The following is an 11,612-nucleotide window of genomic DNA, read 5'->3' on the forward strand; positions in this document are numbered from 1 at the left end:
TTTATGTATATTCAAGTTCAGGTAGTATCAGGAAATAGTGTCTATTATAGATATGATATCTCATTTATAAACTTGTTCTTTAAATCATAGGCTTTGGTATGCTTTCCAGATATAATTCTAGTTGTTTATATTTATAATCTACAAAATAAAGATAAATTTCTACTCATTGCTATTTTACTTTTGAATGGATAATGAAATATATCTAAATAAATAATCTCAAATTGCTCCTCATTCAGATGTGTTCAGAAGATAAAAATTTCATCTAGGAAAGGGATAGAGGGCACAAATTAAATAATTTCAGTCTATTCAGTATAATGTGAACTGTTATTTAGAACATGATACATAAGAAATAGTTGAGTGTTAAAACACCAGAGAAGTGACAATTTAAGTGAATTGGAGTTTTCTCACATAACAGTTGTTTTTTAAAAAGCAAAAAGATGTAACCTTCTAGATTACTCAATAACTGCTTTTCTTAAGTAAGGGAGGATTGAAGTTGCCATTTTGTAAAGATATGCTGTAGACATCTATATCAGAAATACTACTGAAATCGGTGGGCTCTATTCTGGATGTTGGATTTTACTGCAAGAATCATTTTGTATAAGTGGGTCTCTGAATAAGGTGCATCAATACAATTTGTGCTTTAAGGAAAGTTTAGCTCACAAAATTATGAACTTAAAAATCTCTGTTATGAAACAAAGGGCTTAATTAACCATCAGGACATAACACCCAAAGAAACATCTTATTTAATGTATTATTTAATGCTACCAGAAAATTTAAACTTACTGATTTGTTTCACTAAGATTATTATTATGGGCTCCCCGGTTCAAGAAGGACAGGGAACTGCTGGAGAGGGTACAGCAAAGGGCTACCAAGATGATTAGGGGACTGGAACACCTCTCTTAATGAAGAAAGGCTGAGGGACTTGGGTCTCTTCAGTCTGGAGAAAAGATGACTGAGGGGGGATCTTATCAACACTTATAAATACTTAAAGGGTGGGTGTCAGGAGGATGGGGCCAGGCTCTTTTCAGTGGTGCCCGGGGACAGGACAAGAGGTAATGGGCACAAACTTGAGCATAGGAAGTTCCACCTAAACATGAGGAGGAACCTCTTTCCTTTGAGGGTGGCAGAGCACTGGAACAGGCTGCCCAGAGAGGTGGTGGAGTCTCCATCTCTGGAGACATTCAAAACCCACCTGGACGTGTTCCTGTGCAACCTGCTCTAGGTGACCCTGCTCTGGCAGGGGGGTTGGACTAGATGATCTCCAGAGGTCCCTTCCAACCCCTACCATTCTGTGATTCTGTGATTATTTTTCCCAATGAAATAGATAATTTTTTGTACTTGAAGTCATATTTTTTACTAAATACATACATTCAGAATTCTCCCTAAATTCTTTTCCATAACGAGTCTTTTCAGCTTCAAGTATTTTTCTAGTACATATATGTAATCTTGGTTGTATGTGCACATATTCAAGCTTCTGTGTACTCACATTTATTAGTAATGTTCTTAATTAACTGTCTGTTCTTGAGTTACTGGGAAGATACAAACCCTGAAAAAAACTGCACTTTATTTATTTTAAGATTAGATTCTCTTTGTAAAGCTTATGATCTAGACAAAATTATACATCTAAGAAATACTAATAGTTACCTATTTCCTGATCAGTGCCAGTTCCAGTTGATCATCAAATCTGTCCTGCAGTGTGTGTTTTGATGAAACTTTCATTTTATGAAGAACAGAGGCATGCTATGAATGAGCTTGGTAAGACTAAATTTGTTTCTCTAACTTCCTTTGAGATGCTTCCTGAAAATGTGGACATTCCTTTCTTGTATACTTCACTGAATATGTGGCTTTTTTTTTAACCACTAGTTTAAACTCTGATTGATGCAGTTTAAATGAACTTATAGCTAGACTATTTCCTAGTAGACGGCTTGTTATGCAAGTTACTCTTATATCTGGCATGAGCTGTGAGTTTTGGAAGGGTATTTGAGTCCTAAAACTATTTGCAATTTTAGAAGTATTTGACTTATAATGGAGACTACTTTCTGAGGGTTTTTTTGCATCATGAATTAAACATATTGGTTCCTGTATAAGAGCCTGAATGCTTTAGTCCATCTTTAGTCAATTCTGTGCACGCAAGTTTCCATTATTTGACACTTTTCATTATCAATGAAAAAAATATATGTATTTTTTCTGGAATAATAAGATTCAGTGATAATAATTATTAAATTAATAATTATCAGATTTAATGAATAGCTTTTTATGTATTTGGTGTGAGTTCATCAGTCAAATGTGATTTTTGACTGTGTGGAATTAAAAGATGGGTGTGCTTCTTACTTCTTTATAAATGCATCTGTTCTCATCTTCCCCAAAATCTCAACATCATGATACCATACCTTTCAGCTTGTACTAAGCACACAATTCAAGATCCAGAGTTAATATTTAACAGTGTATTAAAGAAATTATTATTTAGCTTTCTGAGCCATTTGTTTTTCAGATGTTTGAGATTCACTCCTTGATGTGTGTATACTGTATTCTTGATATTAGGATTGACATTTAGTAGTAGTAGTAGTATTGTTTATTATTATTCATTTTATTACTTATTTATTTTTAAAGGAGGTTTGCAGGCCATTGCAGAACTGTTGCAAGTGGATTGTGAAATGTATGGACTTACAAGTGATCACTATATTGTTACGTTAAGGAGATATGCTGGAATGGCTCTGACAAACTTGACTTTTGGAGATGTGGCAAACAAGGTAAAAATAGAATTTCAAACATATAATAATTTCAGTTCATAGCTGTGTTTGACTTGTAGTTCTCAGAAAGGTGATGAAAATCTCTGGGATAGGCTATTGCATTTCTGGGATAGAATATTGCATTTCGGCTCAACACAGAAATTCCCCCAAAACTTTGCCATTCCATCCTGTTCCTAACACAGAGCACAAACTGAATGTTATATCATAAAAGTATAGTATCAGCTTTTGTATTAAATTATGTTACTTCTATTTTGTCACTGAATGTAAAGATTTTATCTATTGACGTTATTTATGTGTAAACAATACACTAGATCTTTCCATAATGTACCAATGATCATGGATAATAGATTTTTCTGAGGATTTTGAACTAAACCTGTTAATTTAGTCAAATTTTGTAAAGTTATCACTTATTTACTAATATTATTACTGTCTGACAAATTTTTGCAAACGTCTCCAACCTGGATCCTCTTTCTTAAATGTTTGGAGCTTGTCTGGCTCATAATGGATGCTATTTCAAATGACTGGAAAAAATAGATTCCCTAATTTCTACCAAGGATTTTGCTTATCAAAAAGATACAAATTTTTAATAATTTCTTGCCCCAGAGTTTTCCAAGACATGGATCTTCAAATAACTTCATTCTGACAAGACTTTTATCTTTCTACTCTAATGGAAGACACTTCAGGAGCGAATGAAAATTACATCCCAACAAGCAGGAACTTAAGCAAAAAAGCCAGAAGGCCTGCATGGATGAACAAAAGAGCTCCTGACAAAACCCAGATATGAAAAGGAAGTATACAGAAGGTGGAAGCAGAGACATTTAACCCGAGAGGAATATAGAGACACTATCTGAGCTTGCAGAGATGTGGTTAGGAAAGCCAAAGCTCACCTGGTGTTGAATCTAGTGAGGGATGTCAAAGGCAACAAGAAGGGCTTCTATAAGTACATAGGTGACAAAAGGAAGACTAGGGAAAATGTGGGCCTGCTGCTGAAGGAGATGGGGACCTGGTGACACAGATCATCATAGAGAAGCTGATGAAGTATGGGCTGGATGAGCAGACAGTGAGATGGACTCAGAACTGGCTGAACAGCCAGGCCCAGAGGGTAGTGATCAGTGGCATGAAGTCTAGTTGCAGGCCAGTAACTAGCAGTGAACTCCTGCACCAGGCAGGGGGTTGGGACTGTTCAGCCTGGAGAAGAGAAGGCTCAAGGGGGATCAGGGATTTATGTGTATAAATACCTGAAGGGAGGGTGCAAAGAAGACAGAGACAGGCTCTTTTCAGTAGTGCCCAGGGACAGGACAAGAGGCAATGGGCACAAGGTGAAACACAGGAGGTTCTGTCTGAACATCAGGAAACACTTCTTGACTGTGAGGGTGACCAAGCACTGGAACAGGTTGCCCAGAAAGGTTGTGGAGTCTCTCTCCTTGGAGATATTCAAAAGCCATCTGGACATGGTCTTGGACAACTGGCTCTGCTTGAGCAGGGGGGTTGGATCAGATGACCTCTGGAGATCCCTTCCAACCTCAACCATTCTGTGATTCTGCAAAAATAAAACCAGATTTCATGCTACTCACTTTTTGCTCTCAGTTTTAAACAGAGTGAAACAAACCCCTCCTACAAATGAAGTGCTTCACAAAATACTGCCTATTAAAATCATCTGATTAGTAATTGCTGCAAAGCTGCAGTTATTGGGTTTATAGCACAAACTAAAATATTCAGTGATGTACATGCTATCCAGCTAATGAATCATGCATTTCTAACATACTTTTGTTCTTGAATAATTTTTTAATTGTGCTTTGTCACAACCATTGTATACCTTGTATATCACTGTATGCCTTACAGTTTTTTAATTACTAGTGTATTCTTAAAAAGTAACTTGGTCTTCAGAAGTCAGGAATGTTGTTGTATTTGTGTCAGTTTTAAATTGTCGTATTACTTTTCATATCATGTATATTTGAAAGAAAAAGTATGATTGTGAGACTCAATAGACATCACGTAACAACACATTGCCAGCTTACAGGTGAGTGTCCAGTTTCATATCCGGGACATAGTGAAGAAGGCTTCTAAACTATTAGTGTTCCAGATTTGTTCCTAGACTTGTTATCAAAAGTATAAAATTTAGCACGATTTCACCACTTATGTATTTCCCAGAATAAAAAATGGTATTTATGCTTAACATTTTAATAACTGTAGATCAAATATCTGTTATTGGAAACATTTTACTAAGCTTTTTTGAACTTCAGAGATGAATAGCTTAAAATATCAAAGAATTGTGCACAATCAAGCCACCTAATGAGTCATTTAATACTCTATTTATTTTCTTTTTTCTCCTGATTCCTAACAGGCTACATTATGTTCTATGAAGGACTGCATGAAAGCACTTGTAGCCCAATTGAAGTCTGAAAGTGAAGACTTGCAGCAGGTACTTCCTTTTGAGATGAAATATTTACTTGGCTTGCACATTTCCATCATCTTGCATCCCTTCAATTTCATTGAGTTACAATGTTGTATGAAAATGTTGTATTTCTGCTCCCCTTTCTTTTCATTCATTTGGCCTCTCCATGAGTTATTTTTATGCTTGAATTTGTATCTTCTTTCATGACACTGGCTGAGTATGAGCCAGTAGTGTGCCCAGGCGCCAAAAAGGCCGATAGCATCCTGGCTTATATCAGAAACAGTGTGGCCAGCAGGACTAGGGAAGCGATTGTCCCCCTGTACTCGGCACTGGTGAGGCCACACCTCGAATACCATGTTCCGTTTTGGGGCCCTCACTACAAGAAAGACATTGAGGTGCTGGAGCGTTTTCAGAGAAGGGCAACAAAGCTGGTGAGGGGTCTAAAGAACAAATCTTATGAGGAGCGGCTGAGGGAGCTGGAATTGTTTAGTCTGGAGAAAAGGAGGCTGAGGGGAGACCTTATTGCTCTCTACCTGAAGGGAGGTTGTAGCAAGGTGGGGGTTGGTCTCTTCTCCCAAGTAACAAGTGATAGGACAAGAAGAAATGGCTTCAAGTTGCACCAGGGGAGGTTTAAATATTAGGAAAAATTTCTTCGCTGAAAAGGTTATGAGGCATTGGAACAGGCTGCTCAGGGAGATGTTTGAGTCACCATCCCTGGAGGTATTTAAAAGATATGTAGATGTGGTGCTTAGCGATATGGTTTAGTAGTGGACTTGGCAGTGTTAGGTTAACGGTTGGACTCGATGATCTTAAGGGTCTTTTCCAATCTAAACAATTCTATGATGCTATGATTCTATGATTTTTAGTGCTCTGTTCATAGAACGCTTTCTCTTTTTTTAATTAGGGTATATCTTTGAAATGTTCCATCCTTCCCAGTCTAATTTTCTTCTTCATACTCATCCTTATGTTATCTTGTCAGCATTAGCTTTGATGCAAAGTTTGTACCTGTATTTGTTCTGTAAATTATGAAGTACAACTTTGTGGTTATAAAAATGCTTAACTCTGGGTCAAATTCTGTTTTCTCACCAAAGTATATATATATCAGCTATAAAACTCACTTTTATGACCCTGATCTGTTAGTGGAAGTTCAGTTTTCAAGATAAGTTTGAGCAATCTGAAATTCACTGATTTAGTTTACTAGTGATAGTGTTAATAGACTAGAATTACTCTGAGGGTTAATGCAGTATCATGGCATCTGAGACTCCTCCTACACTAGCAGCAAATAAATAATAGACTAATAACAGTAGAGGAACCTCTACTTCAAAGGAGAATCTGTATGACACTTGATAAGGTTGTTCTCTTAGTACATATATACCCACTTTTTACACCAGCACCTCCTCCTAGAGAAACTTTGTTCAAGTGTCAGCAGTGTTTGGTGTTAAACCAGTGTGTCTCTTCCAGTGTCTCATGCTGTGTAAAGAAAAAATATCCTGTAAATAAACAGTCTTTTCTTAAATCTTATAAAGTGCTTAGGGCGATCCTGAAAGTTGAGAGCACTGAACTTTTATTCAGTGGTGTGGAAGTTAAAAATATTAAATATGAAATTATAATACACTTTAATAAATAGATAATGTAAATAAATCAGAACAGATTTTGGAAAGGAAACCCCTGTTTTCCTCGCAGTTTGAGTGAATCATCAGAAAAAAGATAAAAGAACAATTTTAAGTAAAATAGACTTTCTATCTTAAAGACACTGTTGACAAAAAGAATTTCCCCACTACTTGAGAAGCTAAGTAATTATGGTTGAGAAAATAGTTAAAATTACAATAAAGGATACTTGGTACAGTCTCTGATTTGTTATTAGGACAGATATTAAGTATATTTAGGACTCTTGAAAAGGAAGTCAATTGCGGGGTGCCAGTGTTGTATAATTATTTAGATTCATCAAGATTAAAGAGGACTGTGAGGAAGTCCAGAAGTGTATAAAACTTTTTAAAATAAGCAGCACAGGAAATCATTATTTAAATGGAAAGTACTGTATGTTGGAAGAAGTAAATGCAACTGTTCATACGCATTACTACTTTTCTGAATGGTTGCAGCTTATTTAAAACAAGAGCTTGAAATCACTGTAGTGACAAGCACAAAAGCACCTGCTCAATATGCAGCAAGTGTTTAAAAAGCAAAGAATAATTTGCAAAAGATGGAATATTTTTTTTATTTCTGATCAGCTAATGATCAAAAAAATGTAGAAAAGATTTGAGATAGGTAAAATAAGTGATTTTAAACATTGAAAGATGTTTATATTGAAAGGGTATTATAAGTATTGAAAGACGGACTGGTTTGGCCGTAAGCAAATGGGGACATGAGAGAGGTAAAACAACATAAGGAATGATGTAACACAGGTAAATTGTGCCAGTTACTCATTTTTATCATTGAAATGAAAAACAACAAATTTAAATTAACCATTAAATGTCAAGACCAATAGTTCAGTAATATTTTTAAAAACTTTGCTAGGGAGGGCCGAATCCAGTATCCCAACAGAGGTGAGGCCGTTGCAGCTCCATTGCCTCCAGATCCAACCAGTAGTGAGGATGAAAATGTATTCCCAGTAGGCACACACACACACACAGTAAATGTATACACCACATATATATGTAGGTACACAGCTGGCCACAAAGATCACAGACGGACATGCAGAGCACTCCCACAAGCACAGCAACAGCCTTATCCTGCTCCCCTCTCTGGTTGAGCGGGATGGAGATCCGGTAATGAGAATATATATATGCATATGTGCAAGGTGGATCCCTCCAGCAGCTGGGCTCAGACACTCAGTCTGCCCAGTAGCTGACTCCTGGATCCCAGTCTCCCCAGTTGCTGGTGCCTGGACATAGGAGTCCCTGAGACCACAGCCCTACTTCAGTTGCTGGTACAGACCATCTCTCTCTTGTGCACACACACACATGCAGAGCTGTCCAGGACTTTCCAAGTCCCAATAGCTGACCCCCCCCATGCTCTTGCCCCTAGAGACACACAGATGCTCACACAGACAGAGCTGGGCCTTATAGACACACTCACCCCCTTGCTCCTAGGCCACTTCACCTATTTACCAGCTAGTCCAGCTTGATATTTGCTAGTCTCACACGCTCACTTGCACACCTGCACTCGCTTCTGTTACTGTCACCACAGACACATGGGCCCCTATGACCCTCACCCAGGGAGTTAGAAAGGAATTTAATAAGAAGATAGGACAGACACAGGAAAAAGAATAGGTATAAAACATATCAAGTGCAGGGTGTAGCCAGACCAGCATATCGACCAGCAAGCTATTTATATGTGACCAGCCCCTCTTCTCCCAAAATTTCTCTATTTTCCTACACTTGTTTCTCCCCATATCACCTAGATGTCCCCTTTTCCTCTCCTTTGGTTCCTCCCCTAAACATCACATAATAAGTCCTGTGCAGTCCCGAAATGCTCTTCCATTGCATCCCATAATGTGTCCTTTACCCCAGGGCAGTAACTCCTCTCAGTCTGAAAGGTGCTTCGGAGAGTGCTCGCCTTGATGGGGTTCACACCTGGATAACGGGGCTGATGGCTCTTCTGGGACAGCCTTGGGAGTGTCCTTTCTTCTGAGTCCTTAATTTGGGTTCCCGCCTGCCAATGTGCATCCCTGTGCTCCTCTGGGCTTCTGCAGATGGGTCTGTGATGGGCTGCTGGCTCCTGTGATGGGCCTAGGAGGAGCTGGGGCAGGGTATTATTTGGGTCCCCCACCTACCATTGCCTCTCTGAGCTCCTTTGTGGGTGTGCAGATGAGCTTTTATCACATAACCCAACAAGGTTATACACTTTTGTGACAATGAGAACATCCGTAGATAACAGTATTCTATCAAATATGTTTTTATGAGGGATATACATGCTTATAGCTGCCCATAAATGGATGGAGTTAAATATTTAATAACTGTCCACTGTCTTGACAGTTGCACTTTACTTTGAAGCATCTCAGTCTAGCTGCTGCCAAGACAAGAACCTAGGCTGAATGGCTACCCATCTTTGATGGAAAACTATTCTGATTATAAAAGACACAGTGTATTCAAAGATCTTGATAACCATTAATAAAGGTAATCATACCATACTGTCGTGGTTTGGGCTGGACTGGCCAATGACAAGATGACAGATGCTCTCCCCTACCTCTTGCTCCAAGGAGAGGAAGGAGCAAGATAAAGAGATTTACAAGTTTAGAAGAAACTAAACTACTTGATGAATATTAATGAAATATTAATAATAGAATAAAAAGAAAATAATGACATAGATACAGTATATACAAAACCGTATCAAACTTCCAGGATGACGTCACCGGCAGGCACTGGGGAAGTCCCAGGCTGGACTCAGCGATGGGTGGGAAATGGATTCCACAGCTGGAATCAGGAACACACGAATCGGGATCAAAGGCAGATGAACAGACGGGGTCCTCCTCGGATGTTGGTCATTGAAGAAAGAGGGCTGACTCCTTGATCCCTCAGCTTTTATACTGAGCATGGGGCAGATGGAATGGAATACCCCTGTTGGTCAATTTTGGGTCACCTGTCTTGTTCGCTCCTCCCTGCAGGTGGGACCCCTCTACACTTTTCCTTTTCTGACCCTCCAGTGGGGCAAATAATGAAGTTAGCTGACCTTGGCATTAACTATAAACATTGTTCTTATCACTCTGAGAACAAACAGTTTTCTGCACAATATGTCATTAGTTTCAGAGAGTTAGAAGAGGCCTAGCTAAGAAGTAAAATTACTGAACAGAAAGTTGGTTCTGTTTTACCTCAAACCAGGACACATACCTCTAAGGGACAGGTTAGTATGATTGTCCTATTTTACAAGGGGAAAAGCTGAGGAAAAAAATTATATCAATCTCTCTCCTGAGACTACATAATAAGTCTACAGCAGATATCAGAGTAGAGCACAAATCTGAGGTTTTGGTCCCAATTTTTCAGCCAGTGTGGAAAGCAGGGAATCTACTTTCAGATCTTTATTTTATACACAAAATCCAGTACCTTTGATCAAACTTCATATTGTAATCTTAGGACAGTCTAGCTGGCAATAGAACAAAAAGTGAATTTCAGCAAAAAAGGTAGTTCAGCAGCTGAACATTGACACTGTTAATTAATTCTATAATGTTCCAGAAATCCAGGAGGAAATGCTGATAACCTACTAAAGGAGTAGCTATTTTGAGAGACATTATTTTTCTTTCATGTTTTGCAGGTCACTGCAAGTGTTTTGAGGAACTTGTCCTGGCGAGCAGATGTAAACAGTAAAAAGATTCTACGTGAAGTTGGAAGTGTGAAAGCATTGACGGAATGTGCTTTAGAAGTTAAGAAGGTATCATATATGATTATGAGATAAATTTTGGAGAGATTGCATTAATTTTGCACATAAGCAGTTAGTCAGATATTTGCGGTGTTTCAGGTACTTTCCTTTGAAGAGAATTGCTTTGAGTTAACTGGGCAGCAGATCACAAGGTAGCCATGACATCTGAGAACTACTAGTGTTTCTGTAATTTTATTTACAAGGGTTGATAGATTTCACTCTTCAGTTTCATGAGCTGTACTGTTCCAATAGCCTTTTTTATAATTGTGCGGTTTTAATAAAACCCTCTTCTGATTTTGTGAATTTGTCATTCTAGAGATGTCTACTTGATATCCCAATGGGATTATATTTCATCCCGGTGTCCCCTGACAGCTAATCTACAAACTTTTTACTGTTATGGCAGCTGACAAGTATTGTGGAGCATACTTCTGAAGCTTTCTGTCAAGCGATAGCAAATACATAGCTGAGGAAAGGAGAGAGAAGCAAACAAAAGTAGTTATGTGTTCACTGTTGCTTGCCTCTAGTTTATCAGCAGAGAAAGCAGAGCCTCAAACACACTTAATTCTCATTTGTCAAATTCTGCAGTGAACTGGAAAGAAGTTAAATTCCATGTTTAATGAATTCTGTTATTTGCAAATCTGGATTAGAATAAGTGAGGTAGTTTGTGTCTCTGAGATGTATTTTTAGACTGTGTGCAGGTTCAGCAGGAATTATTTCTTTAGGCTATTCTTGGTTCACATTTTCAAAGCTATCTTTGCATCCATGAGAGCTAGAAAAACAAGTTTGTCACTACCTCCTTGAAGCTAACTTACATACTTCTGAGGGTTTATGATCAATGGTTGAAAACTCTCTAATTCTGTCATTTTATTATTCTCCTAGGAATCCACCCTAAAAAGCGTTTTGAGTGCCTTATGGAATTTGTCAGCACACTGTACTGAGAACAAAGGTGATATATGTGCTGTTGATGGTGCTCTTGCATTTCTAGTTGGTACACTGACATACCGGAGCCAAACAAACACTTTAGCCATCATAGAAAGTGGAGGAGGAATATTAAGAAATGTTTCTAGCTTAATTGCTACTAATGAGGACCACAGGTGAATATGCTTTCTGTTTTT

General features: G+C 38.2%; 1 protein-coding gene across 13 annotated transcripts in view; it reads left to right on the plus strand.

Annotated features, from left to right (window-relative positions):
• LOC141735603 (adenomatous polyposis coli protein-like) overlaps window positions 1-11,612 on the plus strand; it is a 159,817-nt gene that overhangs the window by 132,055 nt on the left and 16,150 nt on the right. For all 13 annotated transcript variants that reach the window (XM_074568649.1, XM_074568655.1, XM_074568656.1 and 10 more), the window contains 5 exons: window positions 1,660-1,755; window positions 2,611-2,750; window positions 5,095-5,172; window positions 10,393-10,509; window positions 11,377-11,591. In XM_074568649.1, the coding sequence (XP_074424750.1) occupies window positions 1,660-1,755; window positions 2,611-2,750; window positions 5,095-5,172; window positions 10,393-10,509; window positions 11,377-11,591 (646 nt within the window). The remainder of the gene's footprint in view (window positions 1-1,659; window positions 1,756-2,610; window positions 2,751-5,094; window positions 5,173-10,392; window positions 10,510-11,376; window positions 11,592-11,612) is intronic.

Source organism: Larus michahellis, chromosome W (genome assembly GCF_964199755.1).
Source record: "Larus michahellis chromosome W, bLarMic1.1, whole genome shotgun sequence".
NCBI classification, from domain to species: Eukaryota; Metazoa; Chordata; class Aves; order Charadriiformes; family Laridae; genus Larus; species Larus michahellis.